The sequence below is a fragment of the Microtus pennsylvanicus genome, chromosome 7, assembly GCF_037038515.1.
Source record: "Microtus pennsylvanicus isolate mMicPen1 chromosome 7, mMicPen1.hap1, whole genome shotgun sequence".
Taxonomy (NCBI): Eukaryota; Metazoa; Chordata; class Mammalia; order Rodentia; family Cricetidae; genus Microtus; species Microtus pennsylvanicus.
This window is the reverse complement of record NC_134585.1, coordinates 106,860,844-106,881,442: the sequence shown is the minus strand read 5'-3', so window position 1 is coordinate 106,881,442 and position 20,599 is coordinate 106,860,844. Positions and strand designations below refer to the sequence as shown.

The following is a 20,599-nucleotide window of genomic DNA, read 5'->3' as shown; positions in this document are numbered from 1 at the left end:
AAACCCATTTATTTTAAAATGTTAGAATCATATCCTATGTCAGAACCTCAAATAATGATGGCAGCAAAGCACTTCTCCATTCTTACTTAACCAAATGTACATACCATACTCTAAAGAGTCATTGACATTAAAACATTACAAAATGAGTAAAGACCTACAAAATCAAAGTCTTCAATTTCAATTTCTTTTACCATATAAACACTTGCAAAGTTCAAAGAAGTCTGGGTTTCATATACAAATTTACTACATCTGTTTTATCTTTTGTGACAATATTAATTGTGGTGGCACCTCCAGAAAAAAAGTTGGTAGTAAGAACAATGCAAAATCTCTAGACCTTGAGAAACATATGCATTTGTGTGTACAATAAAACAGAGCTTAAAATAGCTACTAAAAATTTCAATGAAGGCTCGGCAAGATGGCTCAGCAGGTAAAAGCACACACTGTGCTGGGGACCCGAGTTGGATCCCTGGCACCCAGATGGAAAGAGACCTGTGACTTCCACAGGTGCACTACAAACACCTGCATTCAAATTCTCCCTGTCACTCACCTCAACACAATTACAAATTTTAAATATTTTTAATGTTTCAAATATCGGCTGGAGAGATGGTCCAGGGTGAAGGAGCACTTGCTGCTCTTGCAGGTCAGAGTTTGGCTTTCACTACCCATGTCGGGCATCACAACTGCCTTTAACACCCGCATTAAGCATGCGTGTGTGCACACTCATAATTTAAAAAAAATAGGGGCTGGAGCCGGGCGATGGTGGCACACGCCTTTAATCCCAGCACTCGGGAGGCAGAGGCAGGCGGATCTCTGTGAGTTCGAGACTAGCCTGGTCTACAAGAGCTAGTTCCAGGACAGGAACCAAAAGCTACAGAGAAACCCTGTCTCGAAAAATCAAAAAAAAAAAAAAAAAAAAAATAGGGGCTGGAGAGATGGCTCAGTGGTTAAGAGCATTGCCTGCTCTTCCAAAGGTCCTGAGTTCAATTCCCAGCGACCACATGGTGGCTCACAACCATCTGTAATGAGGTCTGGTGCCCTCTTCTGGCCTTCAGGCACACACACAGAAAGAATATTGCATACATAATAAATAAATAAATATTAAAAAAATAAAATAAACCTTAAAATGTTTCAATTAAAGCGAGCTGTGGTGGTACACTGCTGTGATCCCAGCACCTGGATGGCAAAGACAGGAAGATCATCTCCTGCATCCTGTTCTATATCAGTCGTCAAGTCAAATCAATCTGCCTGCTCACTCGTGTCTGGTGCCTTTGCGCACTTTTAGAGCTGGTGGGCACTTCAATGGTAGAATAATCCCTAGTATGGGCTCCATCTCCAGCACCACAAACCACATCAAAAGGAGTTCCTGTATCTCTTTCAAAGACCATCTCAAATATCAAGTCTCCTAGAACTTCCTTTCCAAACCAACTCCTATAATCAAATGCATTCCACACATCACCACTGGGAAGCTGAAACAGGAGGATTACAAGTTCAAGGCCACCCTGGCTACGGAAATGTCTCAAAAAAATTTTTAAAGGAGAATGAAGGAAGAACCTTTGTCTATGAAAAGACAATCAGAAATGCATAATCATAAATAATACATGAGTCTCCTGCTAGACAGTACAATATCGGAAACCACAGAGCTCAAGAAAGCCTTAATTAAATACAGTGTAGCATACTAGATTGACCCTAGGCCAGAAAAAGAACATTAGTGGAAAAGCTGGCAAAATTTAAATACTGTACTAAAGTTAACATTTATATAACAGCATTAATATCTTGGTGACAATAAATTTACCATGGTGATTACTGAGAAAGTCAGCACTAAGGAAAACTAGTAGAAGAGTACACAGGAACTCTCTGCATTATCCTTGCAATTTTTCTGTAAAATATTTTTATTCCAAAATAAAAAGCTTATTAAAATATTTTATTCTAAAAATTTTCTTCATTTACTTATTTTAAGGGTATGACTATTTTGTCTGCATTTATGTCTATGTACCACATGTTTGTCTGGTACCCAGAGAGATCAGAAGAGGGTATCAGATTCCCTGGAACTGGAGTTTTCTCTGTGTAACAGCTTTTGGCTGTCCTGGAACTCGCTTCACACACCAGGCTAGCCTTGAACTTCCAAGAGATCCACTTGCCTCAGCCTCCCAAGTGCTGAGATTAAAGGTGTGCGCCACCACCGCCCAGCTAGTCTTTCTTAAGATTTTTATTTTATTTTATTTTTTTAATATTTATTTATTTATTTATTATGTATACAATATTCTGTGTGTATGCCTGAAGGCCAGAAGAGGGTGCCAGACCTCTTTACAGGTGGTTGTGAGCCACCATGTGGTTGCTGGGAATTGAACTCAGGACCTTTGGAAGAGCAGGCAATGCTCTTAACCACTGAGCCATCTCTCCAGCCCCTAAGATTTTTATTTTATTGTATGTGCATTGTTGTTTTGCCTGCATATGTGTTTCTTTAAGGATACCAGATCCTCTGAACCGCAGTTACAGACAACTGTGAGCTGCCACATGGGCACTGGAAATTGAACCTGTGTCCTCTGGAAGTGCAGTTAGAGCTTTTAACCACTGAGCTACCCCACATTATGTGGAAGCCAAAGGAGGTTCAGGTGTAAAGACCAGCTCCTCCCAAAATCTTTTTCTAAGCTCTGAGAAATTATTCAGGTACAGTCAAATGTGGATTCTCAAGCACCTTCCTCCTTTGCTTAGTTTACATTGAATATATTAATTTTTGTTACAACTGAAGAACAGAAGGAAATCCACTTACACAGAGTAATATATCCAAACTAGAACAACTGAACCAGCCCTAACATTGTTGTTCGGTTCAAACAGTTTGAATTACAGCAATGATACAGCTGATCACTAATCAGGTAACAGGATAACCTGGACAGATAACGAAGAGCAACTTGTTAGAGCCTGCACAAGAGCTATTCAAAAATGAAGACCACACAGAGAAAACGAAATACTGAAATAACTTCTTTTCTCTGTACTCTGCCGAACATTTCCATCATGGGCAGTTTATGATGCATGTCTTTGGTTTCCAACTGTTTTCCTAGGCAGGTCTGGGATGTTAAACTAACTTCAACCGAACTAAATAGAAAAAATAACACAAAAACAGTCCTCTTTATAACTTGTTAAATTATATAAATTCACAATCAAGGGACTCCTTAAGACCCACTTCACTGGTTCAGAGAAGGGAAAATAAAGTTTAGAGATTAGATTCAATCTCACAGGGTTGAAGCTCTATGCCCTGTATTATATGGTGTCTCCATTTCTGAATTGGGTTACCAGTTCTAAGAGGTTTACAAACACTAATATATTAAATTCTGCTGGCTAGAAAACACATTTTAAAACTAATCATCAGGACAAATCAGTGCCCATGGCTCTGCATCCTTCACAGTACGAGACCCCCATCTTAAGTTGGTCCTTACAATTACCACATTAACTCCTGAGTAAAGCAGCTCTCTCTTCACTTCCCCTGAGGCTTCACCCAAGGAAAAAACTAAGCCCAACTGAAGGCCTTAAGAAAAGGACAGCACAGGGAGCTAATTTATCTGTGCTCCTAAAGCTGCACTGCCAAATATTTTTACCTACCCCTTAACAAAGCCTTTAAGCAAAGGTTTTACCAACCCCGCTACTCTTCTTTGGTTTTTTTTGGGGGGGGGAGGGGGGAAGACAGGGTTTCTTTCTTTCTTTCTTTCTTTCTTTCTTTCTTTTGGTATTGGAGCAGAATCAAGTTTATTTGCCTTATATAGAGATCGGGGTAGTAAGAAAAGTAGCTGTACATTTTCCTCTGCTCCCTTCCCTGCCTCTCCCCACCCCTTCAATCCTCTCCCATGGTCCCCATGCTCCCAATTTACTCAGGAGATCTTGTATTTTTCTAGTTCCCGTGTAGATTAGATCTACGTATGTCTCTCTTAGGGTCCTCATTGTTGTCTAGGTTCTCTGAGATTGTGATTTATAGGCTGGTTTTCTTGGCTTTATATGTTTAAAAATCACTTATGAGTGAGTACATATGATAATTGTCTTCCTGGGTCTGGGTTACCTCACTCAATAAAAAAAATGGAGTTCAGACCTAAACAGAAAGCCGGGCGGTGGTGGCGCACGCCTTTAATCCCAGCACTTGGGAGGCAGAGGCAGGCGGATCTCTGTGAGTTTGAGACCAGCCTGGTCTACAAGAGCTAGTTCCAGGACAGGCTCCAAAAAACCACAGAGAAACCCTGTCTCGAAAAACCAAAAAAAAAAAAAAAACAAAACAGACCTAAACAGAAAACTCTCAATAGAGGAATCTAAAATGTCTAAAAGACAATTAAGGAAATGCTCGACATTCTTACTCATCAGAGAAATGCAGATCAAAACAACTCTGAGATCCCATCTTACACCTGTAAGAATGGCCAAGATCAAAAAACACTGATGACAACTTATGCTGGAGAGGATGTGGGGTAAGGGGAACACTCCTGCATTGCTGGTGGGAATGCAAGCTGGTACAGCCCCTTTGGATGTCAATGTGGCGATTTCTCAGAAAATTAGGAAACAACCGTCCTCAAGACCCAGTAATACCACTTTTGGGTATATATTCAAAGGATGCTCAATCGTGCCACAAGGACATGTGCTCAACTGTGTTTAAGCAGCTTTGTTTGTCATAGTCAGAACCTGGAAACAACCTAAATGTCCCTCGACCGAAGAATGGATAAGGAAAATGTATATTTACACAATGGAGTACTACACAGCAGAAAAAAATAATGATATCTTGAAATTTGCAGGCAAATGGATGGAGCTAGAAAACATCATATTGAGAGACATGGTTTCTCTGTGTAGCTTTGGAGCCTGTCCTGGAACTAGCTCTGTAGATCATGCTGGTCTTGAAGTCAGAAATCCACCTGCCTCTGCTTCCCGAGTGCTGGGATTAAAGGCATGTGCCTCCACCGCCCAGCCCAATACTGTTTCTTAAAAGTAGTAGACAGAAACATTAGCTAGAGAGAAAACAGAAGTAATGAAGCACAGTCCCTGAAAAAACCCATTGGTTGTCTGTATTTTTTAACTGTTAATTTAAAGGTAACTAATCCAGGTGACATAAATTATTCTGGGTTAGATGTGTTAATAACAAGACATCCTATCTCAGGAGAATTTAAACCTACCTGCCAACTACACATAATGACAACTTAACATTGAGAATAATCATATATGAATGAGAGAGAAACTGAAGCAGCGATGGGCTTGGTTCTTCAGTATTTCCACCTATGTCCAACTTAGATTTAATGAACGTCTATTAGGGATAGACACGGTCATTCATTAATCATTATTTCTCTAGCCATACTCTTTTCCTAGAGAACCTGACCTCCTTCGACACTTGAGTCAGCCTTGTAAACTCGAGATGCTCCATCAACTCTACCACGCAGCCACCAAAACTCTGGTGGGTACCTGACAAGGTTAGACCAAGCTGATACTTTCCCAGGAATCTGCATTAGGGATCCTGGAAGCCCATGCAAGGTAACAAGACAACTACTAGGCATGGCAGTATGCGAAGCAGGAAAGGTTCAGCATAAGCCAAAGCTGAGGCTGGTATGTGGTGGAGGATGAGGAGTATTGGAAGCAGAAAAAGATGATACGAAGAAGAGACTTAGCTAACGAAGCCATGTAAGCAGACAATGACAGTCTGCTCTAGAAGTGAGTGAGGAGGTATTATAATTCATGAGCATGCAACCTGCTTCTATTTCATTTTCTACCTATCCTCGAATGCTGCCTAGTAACTTACGTCTTGTCTATGAAGCCCTCCTTGACTCATACTAGTCTGTTTCCTGTTCCTTACACATCTTTAGATTTTATTACATCCTGCAACAAAAGATAAAGGGAAATCCCTAGTCCTCCTGCCTAAAGGACAAAGAGAAGCACGCTGGGTGTGAGTGCGTGCGTGCATGCACTCATGTATTCATTAAAGGTGACATCAAAAACAGCATAAGATCTCAAAATGACAGGGACAGAGTGTACCCACTTCAGAACAGCAATAGGAACAAAGCTCAGTTTCACTAACCTCTGAAACAGACCTCCCCATCAAGAACCATTCTTAACAGAAACAACTGCCCCAAACTAAAAGACTGTTATATAAGTATAATCAGCTGAAATTATTTTTAAAAGAGCCCACTTGCAGCCTCAACTCGGAAGTCACATGCCCTGTAAATCTTCTAAGCAATGAACACCTACTCCATATTTATCACCGCCTACAACAGCGCAGCAGAGAAACCAGGCAGGACACGGAGAGGTGCTACGCTCTCACACTGTGGGAGGGATGAATACACTCACAGGAAGGCACAAGAGGGGGCTGGACGACGGCTCAGCAGCTAAGAGCACCTGTTGCTCTTGAAAGGGCTCAGCACCCACACAGTGGTCCATAACCACCCTTAACTCCAAACCCAGGAGATCTGAAAGCCTCTTCTGACCTCTGTGGGCAAGAGGCCCACATGCAGTGCACCTACCTACAGGCAGGCAAAACACCCACACACGTAAAAAGTTAATCTAAACATTTTTGCTGTTTTGTTTTTTCGAGACAGGGATTCTCTGTGTAGGCTGACTGTCCTGGAAATAGCTCTGTAGGTCAGGTTGACCTCGAACTCACAGAGATCCACCAGCCTCTGCCTCCTGAGCGCTGGGAATAGATGCATGAGCCACCACCACCTGGCTTCTAAAAAAAATTATTTAAAGACACAAAGATAAGGTTATTAAAAAGAAACTTTATTTTCAGTGCTTGTCTCTTTTTATTTCAGTTTCTTTTTTTTTCCTCCAGCTGTGATAAATCCTTATGAGAAATTTGATTTCTACAAACCTTCTCCTAACAGGTGGCAAAAATTATAATGACTATCACCCTTACATGTAGGAGGAAGAAAGCAGAGTCAGAGAGAGAGCCACCATGGAGATGCCAGGTCAGACATGCTGAATCTTTCCCGGTAAGCCACGACCTTGTGGTTCTACACAGATTATTAGAAATGGGTTGAATCAAGATGTGAGAGTTAGCCAATAAGAGGCTAGAGCTAATGGCCAGGCAGTAATTTAATTAATACAATTTCTGTGTGATTATTTCAGGGGTTAAGCTAGCCGGGCGGCAGGACGCAGCCCGCCGCTCCTCGTTACTACACTTACAGGGTAATCAAAGGAGAATCTTGCTTTCAATAACCACATTCTATCAGTAATTTGCTAACTAAATATTATGAATAATCAATTGTATGACATAAAATTTAAATATAGTATTCCAGTTCTCTGCATGAATAGGTTTGCCATAAAATAAATTATTATCAGCACAAGATTAGGAATTGAAGATCTTTGCATATCAACATGAAGAATGTCAAGGGGCAGAAACTAAAGTGACAGACCTCACAAGCAGTCTAATAGAGGGTGCCATTCACAGATTCTCATCTTCTAGACACCAACACTACGCACTTATGTACATTACGTCATTTCACTTATGGAACAGAGGAATCACCCCTACTTACATATGTGAACATAATTCACATGGTTAAGTGATTTATTCCGAGTTTCACACCAGTAGATACAGGTGAGAGCTTAATTCGGTTTTGTCAGAATCCAAAAGCCGTGTCTTCACTCATCACACTAGCACCTTTCGACTTCTGTGACACCATGACATAGACTGGAAGGCTTTGGTAGAAGCTATCTTTCTTACAAGATTATGCCATGAAAATGAAATGTTAAGTGTTACAGGTTATTAAATAATGAACTGGTATAAACCTTGCAAATGTTTTTTTCTCTTCAAATTATTAAATTGAAGAAATTTGCAGAGAGACATACACCAAAACGGTCCAAACACTATTTCAACTGCTGTATTTAGAAGCTGTAAAACGCTTTCAGAGGTGGGCATGATGCCACATAATTACGACCCTGATACTGGAAGGCTGAGACAGGAGAGTTCCAGGATAATCTGAGCTACACACGCCACAAGCCCCTGTCTCAAAACAAGACTTAAAATCTGAACACACAACTCCAAGTAGCACACCTACACCCACGCTATACACACTGGCTGGGAATTAAATAGCAATTTGGCATAACAAGATCTCCCCATAGCATCTAAAGGAAATTCAAACCAAAGGGCCAATTACAATACTGAAGTCTTCCTTAGTAATGAAACCTGTATTAACTTATTAATTCAAACTTCTTAGTACTTTTAATCTGTAACACTGACTTTTAACAATAAACAGCTAATATTCACTGCATGTTTTGCTTTATATTATCATGTTCAATCCTCCCAGCAATTCTGAAGAATCTCTACTTTCTATACCTTGAAAGTATAGAAACTGAGGCAAATGGAAATACTTTCCTAAGGTTGCAGCCAGTAAACACAAATTAGAATTTGAAGCATTCTGACTTCAAAGCCCATCTTGCCTGCAATCACTACATGAAATTATCACTACATACAAAAGAAAATATACAAACCAGGAGAGTCAAGAGAAGATTTCAATTTAAACTAAATTGGATAGTCTCATAGTGTTGAAGTAAAGATGGCTTCCAAGTACCTAAGGAAACTTTCTGCTGTCAGAAGAGTAGGAGGAGGTAACTGAATACCATACAGGTATTTTTATATACCAGATAGGGAAATTTTACTTAAAGAAGTATCATGAAAGATCATTTTTAAAAGTTTTTAAATTTCTTAATTTTATATGTCTGAGTTTTGAATCTGCATGTATGAATATGTATCAAGTACATGCGTACAGACAGTGGATACTGAGACCCTAATCCAGGTCCTCTGTAAGAACAGCAAATACTCATAACTATTGTGCCAACTCTCCAGTCCCAAGAAAGATCGTTTTACCTTCACATATGCGTTACTACACAGTCCAGGTAAGACCAGCTGCTTCTCCAACCTACACCAATTTACTGACTTAATCTGCTCAAAATATTGTTGTAAAAAAATCCTAAGAGGGAAAAAAGATTTCATGGTGTGGTACACGCCTATAATCTCAGATACAGGATCTCATGAGTTTTTTTGTTTTTTGTTTTTTGGGTTTTGGTTTTTCGAGACAGGGTTTCTCTGTGGCTTTGGAGCCTGTCCTGGAACTAGCTCTGTAGACCAGGCTAGTCTCGAACTCACAGAGATCCGCCTGCCTCTGCCTCCCGAGTGCTGGGATTAAAGGCGTGCGCCACCATCGCCCGGCTCTCATGAGTTTTGAAACCAAGATTCTGTCTCCAATCAAAACAAAATGCTTAAAAAAAAAAGTTGGCTAAAAACAACACAAATATTTCAGTACTTTGACTTTTACTTAAACTTTTCAAATTCTCTAAGCTATGGTGTGTTTAATTTTTTTTTTAATTAAAGGTCTTGGATAGTTCTGCTTGCCTAGGGTTTTTTTCAGTGGTCACTATAAAGCAAATCACAGAAGACAAGGGCACATTTTTAATTTCATAATTGACTGATCAATATAGAAAATGCTAATGTCAGGGGCTAGAGAGATGTCTTAGTGGTTAACAGCACTGGCTGCTCTTCCAAAGGACCGAGGTTCAATTCCCAGCACCCACACAGCAGCTGACAACTGTAACTCCAGTTCCAGCAGATCTGACACTCTCACACAGACATACGTGCAGGCAAAACAATGCTATGAAATTAAAAAAATATTTAAAAATAGAAAACGCTAATGTCACTGATATGGCGATATATGCTGTAATCCCAGCACTGGGGAAACTGACGCAGGAGGATGGAGAATTGGAGGCCCACCTAGACTACATAGTGGTAACTATCTCAAAGCCAGAAAACTAGCAAGTGGAGTGTTTTCTATCTTACTTCTGAAATGCCCCCGTGAACCAATGTCCACCACGAGCTTCAATAGTAAATACTTAAATACCAGCTAAGTACCAGGAACCATGGACAGAAGAGGCCTGCCAGATAGACACTGGCAGTCCAGAACTATGATTTGACTTCCTATCTTCTGGAAACTCAAACTCCATGGCGTAACCTTTTCTTTATATTCAAGCTGCCTCGTAGAGCTTCCACAATATATACAGTTCCCAGCACATCTGAGAGCACAGAGTGAGTCTGAGATTATGGTGGCTGCGGCTGTCCTCTGCAGCTTTGCAAAGGAAAACTGGTACTCTCCGGCGACTCCTTGGAACTCAATCTATCTACAAGTTCTGTTGCTTACAGAACTGTGACTGGTACATATTCTCACCGAACAGATTCCTCAGAAATATGAATAATGAAGGCGGCTGGATTTATTGGTAAGCTAACACCAGAGGACTTTACTTGATCTACTGGGCCTATCGAAGTTTAAAACTCAATTATCCTGACTAAAACATGCCTGACTATGTATAAAAGCCACTTGAGTATAAGGCAGCGTGCTGTAGTCTGGAAGCCATTATTTTTACTTTAAAAACCGAATAATAAACCACTCCCGCAAATTTATCAAATCTTTACAGTAAATACACCCCCATTCCATATATTCCTGTTCTAACTCTATTCCCAATGCACATCATTCCTAGAACGTCACCACTGTAATCTAGTGCCCACTAATCTATCACAAACCTCAAAGATGGCATTCTTTCCACTTTCTCAGCTTACACCATCCCTATCCCGTTAATAAAAACAGGAGTTACAAAACCTCTAGAGAATGTTAAGATAGGAAAAGTTGAAAAAGTAAGCCGGACTCTACACTCAAGTTTTCTTCTATACCTAAGAACTTCTCATTTATTTCACCTGCCTCCCCCTATATGTTCCTGAATAACCCACCTTACTAACAGTAGTGTGTGTGTGTGTGCTCTTTTACAAACAGCAGGTTCTTTATTTGACCCCTCTGTCCAAGCTTCTCTCATCATTCAATCCTCCCAGCTTTATCCTGCCATCAGGTATCAAACTCACACAAACCCCGGACAAGCCCATCCGACACCACACACTATCCTCCTCAGCACGTTCCAATCCAACGTAAAGCCTTCCCTAATATCGGTCCCTTCCCATATGAGACTTTCCCGGATTCTCAACAGTCTCAAGGCTCCAAACTCCCAAACTCTGCTAAGCACCATCCCAGGCCGGTTACACCCTCTCCAACCTGAAATCCCCACGCCTTCCGGGGCCTCAGTCACCAAGGCCAAAACCCGCCCTATGCCGGGCATCCCCTCCCAGTCCCTTCGGGGTACTTTCCGCCGGCCTAGCCAGACCCCTCATCAGCTCAGCTTACTCCCAGGGCCGGGCTCTCGGGACTCTAGCACTCCAGCTCCGCCCCCAGCCCCTCACCGAGCAGCAGCAGCTTCACTTCTTTGGCCGCTTTCTCCCCGTCCTCCCGCAAGTTGCGGTCAATCATCCTGCTCCGCTCCACCGCCGCCTTGTCCTCGGCGCTCAACGTGCAGCCCATGGCGGCGGCGGGAGAGGGGACCGGGCCCGGGCTCACTCACACACCGCGGGAACCACGACTCCACCGGCTGAGACGCGTCTTCTGCTGGGCGGTGGCCTTCTCCGTCAGCTCCCCTAGAGCCCGGAAGAACCGGATATCTACTGTTTACGACACTTCCGGCGACGCCCAGCGGCCGTTACCACTCGGATGCACTGTGGCGGTGCGAAGCGAAAGAGGTACGGAAAGCGGAAGTCCCCGGGAGTCTGGCCGGTCTCGTGAAGTGATGGTGATCCGTCGCTCCGCACCTCCTGGCCTTAATACCCGTTTACCTCTTGGGCTCTTGGGCAGGCACAAGTGTAGCAAAAGAGGGCCTTCCAGCTCGCTGTGTCCTCTTGAGGTCGCACAGAAGGTTTGGTGGTGAGGACCGGATTCCTAAATAAGTGCTCACACCCCTCTGGAAATTTAACCGGGAAAAAGTCTCCCTGGCTAGAAAAACCCTTTTGATCAGTGATTGTGGAGCCCGGGTCTCTGCCCAAAACCGAGTGTTGGATACGTCAGCCAAAGCTGTCCCAGCCTGCTCTTTGAGATGGGAACAAACTGCCCAGCCTGGTTCCATCTATGCCTCACGCTACACCCCATTATGCGGAGGAGTAGGCTTCCTCCTGCCCTTAAAGGATATCTTAGTCCTTCTGCCGCAAAGCATGAATTTTCTGTGAGCTGTACGTTTGCCTGGCACTCCTATGTTGGCAAAGGATCACTCGACTTCTAGCAAATAATAGAACATGAAAAATAGGTGTAGTTCATTCATAACATTTCGCTGCTTCCCTTTCTCCAATATAAACCAAGGGTTCTGTGTTAGGTACTTAGTCACATGTCTGGATGCAAACCAGTGCATCCTTCTTTAACGAGAGTTCCTGCATGATAGCCACAGCAAAAGGGAGGTTTAGTAAAAGCTGTTTCTCTAGTATCGCCTGAAGATTTACCTTCACAAGGTTCTGATGTATTTATAATCCTGAAATGCCTGTACTGCCAAATAGCCCCACAGTGGCTCACCACTTTTAGGAAGCAGCACCTTTTTCTGCAGCCCTTAAGCCCTTCCCTGGAATTTAAAACATATTTCTTCAGTAGAAGCAAAATTTAAAATACAAATTCCAGACAGAAAGGTCTATACAGTGAAAATTAATTAATTAGAACCATTTAATTAGAAGATTGACCTCATCCATTTCACCATAATGCTTATCAATTCCAAGTCTAAAAAGTCGCCCATTCATTTCCAAATGACCATTAAAAAGAAAGAGCCTGCTTTTCCTTTATGATCACTTCCAGGGGAAAGGGGAAACACATTTATTGAATACCTATTTGCCAGGTATGGCTAGGTGTTTCCATGTCTCGTCTCTTAATCCTCACAACAACCCTGTGAGGTAGGTAATATCGACCCCCATCGCCACAGATGAGGAAATAGGCTCAGAGAGATTAACCAGCTTTCCCATGTCCACACAATGAGTACATCCAGCTGATCTTAACTTTACCTCTTTTTCTACCAGGCCTCTAGAAGGGCATTGCTTGGGGACACCCAACAGAAAGTCTCAAGTTTTTATCACCTCAATACCAAGCTGTAGGCAACAGTAACTGACAGGGTGATTGTCTCATCCTGTTGCTCCCAGAAGACCTTTCCAGAGCTAAGGATTGTATTCTGAACTTTACCAATGCATCTTGGTGACTAGAAAATTCCTGGACGGTGGCTATAGCAAAAGTTGCGGAGAAAGTTTTCAGCATAATACAAAAAAAAGTTTTACTTCCTTTATGATCTGTTCCTACAGCCAGGAAAAAAAAATGGCAAGCAAATTCTTATATGCCACTTACTAGCTAATGGCAGCAAGGTCTTAGTGTCGGGTATTTCAGTATAAATTGGAGCTACCCTTGAACGTAACACTTCCTTTTACGTGAAGCAAGGGTCAGAGGGCAAAGTTTAAAAAAAAAACAACAACAACAAAATGGCTGCCAAGCAGTGTTTCTCACACACACACACACACACACACACACACACACACACACACACACACACACACACACACACACGCTCGCCCATTCAGGCCTTTCCTGTTTCAATAGGGCTCACACTGCCATCTTCTGGCAGTGTCTGGGTCTACTAGCTAATTGGTGGATTCATGGTTTATGAAAGTTTTTCCCTTATGATACAGTAGGAAGGAAATTTCTCAGCCTCTAGGAAGACAGGGAGAAATGGTTTTGAAGATAAAAGGACACTCCTTACTGTGTATACTTCCTAAGGGATTTCCCCAGTGTAATAGGCCCTAGACTAGAAGACTACACAAAAGATAGGAAGACAGACTGGAAATTCACCTAATCCAAAAGGGGAAAAGCTGTTTGCCAGGTTTCATCAGGTGGGTTGTTTCCTTCACTAGAGCGTTTTGTTTCCACTCCCCACACTTTGCACAGTCTGCAGGGAGGCTCTGTGTATCACTCAGTGGACTCTCAGAAGTCAGAACCATGGATAGATTCTCCACATTGTACTACTTTATCAGATCTACATGCTCTACAAAAATACACATATCTGATCAAGTTAGACTATGCACTCCTTGAAGGCAGAGACCACACATCATCTGTGTGTGTCCCAGCGAATGCTGGCGTTCAGCTACACACTGAATAAAACTGAAGGAGTCAGTGTTGATATCAATATAACTTTTATCATAAAATTTATTAGTTGTCCAAAGGGGAAACTACTCCACTCCAACACACTTTCCCCCTTTGTTATTTCTGTTATGAACCAGAAATTTGTTCAGGTGTAGACCACATCACCCTCTAATTCTACCTTGATCCTTTGGTATTCAACTGCGGGAAGTGGAATGGACAGGAGGTTCCAGATAGGTAGCCTGTCTAGCTTGCAATTAATCCCTCTCCATGGGAAATACCATTGCTGATACTAACCAACATGGTTCCTATAGTCTTCAATAAACAGCAAAGCCCAACTCTCTGCCCTCTCTCCAACCCAGGGCTGCAGGTAGGAGACACATTTAAGTCTTTATCACAGAAGCTAATTTTGAGAGCAATGAACGAGGAGAGGAAGGCATTTCATGGACTGTGGAAACCCCACCCTTCCCCTTGCCCGACCTTAGTCTCTTGTACCCGATTGTCCAGGGGGCTGGAAGTGGGTCACTGCCATGAGGAGAGAGATCAGGGAGGCCAGTCCTGGAAAGAAAAGATTGGCAGTATTATTGATCAGAGTAACTTACCTGGCCTTTCTGTATCCACCCTCAGCTCTCTGATCCCCCAGTTAGTCTAGCTACTCAAAAGGCAGGGAGGAAAGGGGCAGCCTGTCTCGTGTTTGTCTGTGCTGAGATCAGGACCCAGACCTCATCTCCTCCATGCAGAGAAGAGAACAGGAGAGAGCTGCAGAGAGTTTTCCTGTCTTCTCCCCCACTACCCTTACTGCAATTTTTTCTTGCACTGTTGGCAAAATCCAGAAAAGAGTTCACCCTACTGGTCTGCTCACTTTAAGAGAAATCTTAGACATTTAACTTTAAAAAGGAATCTGTTAACTCATGGTGACACTTGGATACAGTTTTTTTTCTTTTTTTTAGCCTAGTAAGTGAGAAGATGTGGGCCACTCCCTTCCCTTGTTTTAGTGCAAGTATTACCCTGAACTATTACACCAGAGAGAAGTAAACCTCAGTGGTCCCCAGCTCCTAGCCAGCTGCTCCAACACCTGCCCTTAGGAAGTTTCCCTGTCTCCTGAGGCATGAGAAGTTCACTGGTAGAAAGGTGTCGCCTCACCTTTGTGACCCTTTTCTCTCATCATCGTCTCACCAAACCCAGGTTCCCTCCCCCAATAGTCAAAGAGCACAGCCAAGTCCAAGGCTTTTGCCACATGTCCATCCTGTCGACTCTGGTCCCAGAAAACACCAAGCAAAAGCTAAGTCCAGAGACCCCAGCCCAAACCCCAGCCAGCTGGAAAAGGCAGTCCTTAAGATCGTAAACCAGCCCCAAGCCTTATTTCCCTCCAAGTGTCCATCAGGACTCCAGCTTTTGTGAGGGGGCGGGACGGAGGTAGCTGTCTGACATGATGATGTCGCTGGTAAGTTGCTGCTCCAGGAACTCCGAGGTCTCCTCAGCAATCTGGCCTGGGATTCGAAAGTCAACAGCAGGTGGTGGCTCCCGCTTAGGGCTGGGTAGGGGCCTGGAAACCCAGTTCTCCGAGGTCCCCTGGAGGAACTGCAGGAAATTCTCCTCAATAGAGCCCTCCCGACTAGGCAGCCTCAGCTCCTCCTCTGGAGCTGCCTTGAAGAAGCAGACAAACTGTTTGCTAAGCTCACCCCGGATCTGACGGTTGAGACATCCATAGAAAAAAGGGTTGGAAGTGAAGCAAAAGTAGCCGATCCAAGTCACCACGTTCTCCACCTGTCCTGTCGAAATGGGCTGAGCGCTCAGGGCCACGTAAAGATGGAAAGAGAAGTAGGGTAACCAACAGAGCAGGAACTGGCCTCCTACAGCCAGGAGGACCACTGCTGCCTTTCCACCCCCAAACGTCCGGTGTGGAGTGGTCTGGTGAGCCCCGGAGCTGGTGACCATAGTAGAGCGGCTACTAAGAGACTCAGAGCGTTGCCGGGGTGTCTCCATCCACGTGGGCAGCGGCCCGTGTTGCATGGCCGCCACACGAGCCACTCGGAACATGCTGCAGTAAACCACAAAGATCAGGATCAAGGGCAGCAAGAAGTAAAGAACAGCAAAGACCACCACAAAAAGCTGGCAGTAGACACTATGGTTCCATTGGAGAGAACAGCCTGGGTTAACACTGGGAGCGCCTTCCTCCCAGGAGACCCTGCCCAACACTGGCACAGAAGCCATGGCCAGGGCCTTTATCCACACGCCCACTAGCACGGAGGCCACCAGCCCCAGTGTCATGCGTACCTCGTAGCGCATGGGGTGGACCACATAGTAGTAGCGCTCCACGTTAATGGCAGACACCGAAAGGATGGCCAGGCTGACAAAGCAAACGCTCAGGAACAAGTAGAGGCGGCAGGCCACCTCCCCGAAGAGGGCGTGGTCAAAGAGAGCGGAGCTGGAGAGCATGGCCAGGGGCATGAGGGTCAGAGCAGCCAGTAGGTCCACCAGACAGAGATGGAAGACGAAAACAAATTTTCGGAGGGCAGGTGTCTTGGCAATAACAGCCATCACGGCAGCGTTGCCGGCCACAGCAGTAAGGTCCAACAGGAGCATGAAGAAGAGGGCCACGGATTCTGAAGCCACGTCCTGCAGTCCCAACTCGGGGACCCCGCTGGCAGTAGAGGGACCTGGTGTTTGAAGGGCTCTTCCCAACGTGGATGCGTTTCCTGATGACTGGGGGATGGATGAGGACTCCATGGGGCCGAAAGAGGACACCCAGGGCTCTTTCTGTTACGGGCCCATCCCCCATCCTACTCCTCAGCCCTGGGTGGTAAAGCCCAGGCCTAGGCTTCCCGATGGATTTCCTTGGGGGCCTTGCACTGGAGTCTGTAGGGCAGGCCTTTATCGCAGCCTTCCAAACAGGGCTCTTCTGTAGTGGCGCCAAGCCAGGCAGCTCTGAACTCAGAAGCTCGTGTCCAGTTTCTGTCAGGAGGTAGACCCAGGGTCAGTCAGCCCTGGTGAAGGGAAGTGGCCCACTGGCGAGGGACGGATCCTCACATGCAGTGCTCCACCTTCAGAGTGGTCTGTGGCACCTTTCTCCCCCTTTTTCTAGTTCTCCATGCTTTTCTTCCCTTTTGAGGGCAATTCTAAATCCTCTGTCTCCCTTCTCCAGGGTCCTGAGGAGTCTAAGACAGTGCCCTGGCTTTAGGGTGCCTTGTGTGAATTCTCTGATTTCTCGTCAGAACTGGGAGTAGGAGAACACGATTCAGCTTCTAGGTCCAGGTCTGGGCATTACTCACTCTGCAACTCTTCTGGACTCCAGTTTCCTCGCGAAGGCATCTGTTAAAGGAAGGAATAACACCAATTTCATAACCTCACAGCGCCTGGTTTGGTTGCTTACGAGCAGCACTGATCCCACGGAGCAATGGTCACGTGGTGCACGGCACACGCAGTCTCCTACGCACTCCATGCCATCATCGTCCTCACACGATCCTATGGACACACAGTAGGATCTCCATTTCTCCACAGATAGACCTGCAGCCCAGAGAACCCCAAAACACACAACACAGGCAGCCTGGCCCCAGGGACAGTTCTTTTGCCTGCTATCCCTTGCTATGCAGGAAAGTAGCTTCCCTATCGACTAGAATCATAAATTGAGTACATCACTGTCAAGCTTGATCAGACCCTACTAACATCTCTTCCCCACTCGAAGGTTATCGCCCAGGAAGGACAGCTGTGCCTTAGTCCCTCCTGACGTCATCACCCCCAAACAAAAGCTGCCAGTTTGGGAATGATGAGGACGCTGCGGTGAAGACAGAATGTCCAGCTGCAAGGGACGCCAGCTCATCTACTCCTGAACTCCCGCGGCCGGAGGGCGCGCGCCACCGGAAAGCTGTCCTTCCCTTCCTACTCTTTTGTTTGTTTGTTTTTGAGACTGGATTTCTCTGTGTAGCCCTGGCTGACCTGGAATTCACTCTGTAGACCAGGTTGGCCTCAATCTTAGAGATCCGCCTGCCTCTGCCCCAGAGTGCTGGGATTAACAGCAAGTGCCACCACCGCCCAGCTCAGCTACCTGCTCTTTAGCCACTCGGGTGGCTGTCCTATGTCCTATGTCCTAGCTGGTGGAGGAAGGGCATCTCAGCCCAAGGCACTTTTGGTTCTGGCCTCCTCCCATGGTCACAGAACAAAGGGTGAGAGCGGATGCCCCTGTGAACGGGGTGAAGGTGCTGGGGGCAGGGCAGAGGGCTTAGACGGCAGAATTGGGTACACAGAAAGCAGAGAAAACCAGACTAAACCAGCACCTCCCACCTCTCCTGATGAAGTGGCAGGTTGCGTCCATTTTATGTGTCATTATTCACATGAAGTTTGTTCATAATTGAAATAGGTGTCCCCAGAGTAATATATACATATATATACATGTATATATTATATATTTTATGATATATTAGGATATATATCTCTCTCCCCAGTACACTATGTTGAGTCAAGCAGTGTAGAGAAAAGCTACAGACCGGCCATTCTGTAAACAAGTTAAAAGTTTTCTGGACCATTCTTTCTGCAACTGTGAAATGGGAGGGTTGGCCTAGAAGACCATGGAGCTTCTGACGTAGAGCATTTTACTGCTCTGTGAGTTCCTGGGATAGGGAGCACCTGGCGGTTGCTCCACTCTAAAGAAAGATCTTTCATTTCTATAACTGCAAGTGAAGAGAACCACCCAGCCTGCCAGAGCCGTACTTCTCTCAAAGTTACTCTACAATCACCGTAGGTTTGGGTGTTACTATAAACCTCACACTAATCCAACTTCTTACATGCCTTGCATGCATTACGTGGTCAGGGCAATTCCTGTGACTTGAATCAAACTCAAATTGACTAATCGAATCCTGGCCCCAGAATACAAACTCCCAAAATATTCAGTCAGTCATCTGTGTGCCAACCAGGGGATTCTCTTCTGAGAAGGATAGCCCAGGCTCCTGGATTTGTGGCTTCCCTAACTTTGAACAATTGCCCTAGAGACTTGCATCTCTCCAGGGAGATGTCAGATTCTCATAAGACAGTCTACCAGGAAAAAGAAATGCCCCAAAGAAATACTAGATGATGCATCTTTACCCTTTACTCTCCATATTCATTCTACCTGAGAGTGGGGTCTAAAAGATGAGGAGTTCAATCCAGCAACACCTAGCTACTATCCCTGGCTGAGAAGAGCGGGCACGGTTTTCATGTGGACACACGGACACACAGGGGTGCTATGCAGCCATGATGGAGCCTTGGGCAAGAAAGCACTGGGCATTTTTCTTTCTTATACCCCTCCACCACCACCACACCACCACCACACACACACACATACCGGTCTTGTCAAAATTTTGACAGTGGCTTCAAATTCCAGGATTCCAATTTACCTCCTAACAGACAGACCAATATACTTGGCTACTTGGTACTCTTTCATTCATGGGCGGTTATAGAGGGGAGGGTGGTGGTGTAATGGCTTCACAGGGGAAATTCAAGGAGCCTGACTCCACTCCTAGCTCATGTCATCACGCCTTCTCCCTCCACAGACGTATCCTCCCACTACCCCCTTCAGGACCACCTCCAAGACCTTTCAGGACCTGGAAGGCTTTGCCCCTATAGGCTCCGAGGTCTGGTCTCTGGCAGGGCCACGATCGAGTGACTGACAGAGATCCTCACTTCAGGATGTAGGATGTGCACACGTGCCTAGCCCAAGGCCACATAGGTGTTGTTGGGATTCACACGTACCTGGGTCTCACATCCAGAGCCTCTGGGCCAAAGATCAGAGCTGGGCCGGCCTTCAGGCAAGAATATGGCCTCTCTTAGGCCAGGGGAGATTTCCAGGGACCTTCAACACCTCTCCCATAGCAGAGCTGCCCACGCCCAGGACTCAGATGCCCATCATCCTGGAATGCCGAAGGGCCTATTCCTTGGATGTGGGGACCTATCTCTATGACACAGAGCCGGGCAGACGGAGAATGCTGTCTGTTGCAGGATGCAGTTACTCTTGCTAGCAGGAGATGACCAATCTCCCATTCCTAGGTTTTAGAGATGCCTGCATCCCAGTACTACCTTTGGGACACCTGGGACCCCAGCCTCTGACAGAACTGCCCACTGTACCACAGGGTGTGCCGCCCCTTGGAACACCACCCTTCTGCATCCCTCACCACCAGGCCCTGGGTCTGGCTTCCATTCCTGGCCTAGTCGGCAACTCCTACCTTTGCTGAGCAGCTCCCAGATCCTGTGTGATAGCTCCTCTCAGCTGATGCTTCTCCAAGGCTGCTGAAGCCTGAACCACTGCAGTAAGCGGAGAGAGGCAGCCAGCAGAGCAGGATGCTCAGAGAGCTTCTGGGTCCTAGTGGCCTCCTGCTTTCCACCAGCCCCCTTAAAGCCACTTCTGGAGCAAACAGCTGGGCCTCAGGACTTCCAGGCAGGGTGCTCAAAAAGCTCCGTTCCTCACATTTCCCTCAGGATTCTAGACTGTGTCTCAAAAGGCAAGCGGGCAGGGAAAACTCTCCCAATTGGCCTGATAAAGAAAAGGCCCTAGGCACTTAACAGCTGAGTTACCTTGGGCGAGTCATTTCCATTTGGCCTTTGTTTCTTAGCTGTTCAATAGAATTACGGGGTAGATAGCGCCTGAGGTTTCCGAC

At 45.3% G+C, this 20,599-nt stretch overlaps 2 protein-coding genes across 3 annotated transcripts in view; both read right to left on the bottom strand.

Annotated features, from left to right (window-relative positions):
* Positions 1 to 11,479, bottom strand: part of Gnai3 (G protein subunit alpha i3) — a 39,500-nt gene extending 28,021 nt beyond the window's left edge. Inside the window, exon 1 of the mRNA XM_075981618.1 lies at positions 11,228 to 11,479. Within this exon, the coding sequence (XP_075837733.1) occupies positions 11,228 to 11,345 (118 nt within the window). The 5' untranslated portion in view covers positions 11,346 to 11,479. The remainder of the gene's footprint in view (positions 1 to 11,227) is intronic.
* A 1,014-nt stretch (positions 11,480 to 12,493) lies between these two features.
* Positions 12,494 to 20,248, bottom strand: Gpr61 (G protein-coupled receptor 61). Of its 2 annotated transcripts, XR_012911398.1 has the most exons (3): positions 20,168 to 20,248; positions 15,117 to 17,285; positions 12,494 to 14,531 (listed from the first exon to the last, which is right to left on the bottom strand). XR_012911398.1 is itself a non-coding variant. In XM_075981617.1 (2 exons), the coding sequence occupies exon 2, from the start codon at positions 16,701 to 16,703 to the stop codon at positions 15,354 to 15,356; it is 1,350 nt and encodes a 449-aa protein (XP_075837732.1). In that variant the 5' UTR covers positions 16,704 to 17,285; positions 20,168 to 20,248; the 3' UTR covers positions 12,495 to 15,353. The 2 variants fall into 2 exon arrangements, 1 of the variants encoding a protein (XP_075837732.1); XM_075981617.1 differs by having other exon boundaries at positions 12,495 to 17,285.
* Between the last annotated feature and the right edge of the window lie 351 nt (positions 20,249 to 20,599).

Excerpts from the sequence above, each read along its gene's own strand:
- Gpr61 (XM_075981617.1), bottom strand. The coding sequence starts at position 16,703 with ATGGAGTCCTCATCCATCCCCCAGTCATCAGGAAACGCATCCACGTTG.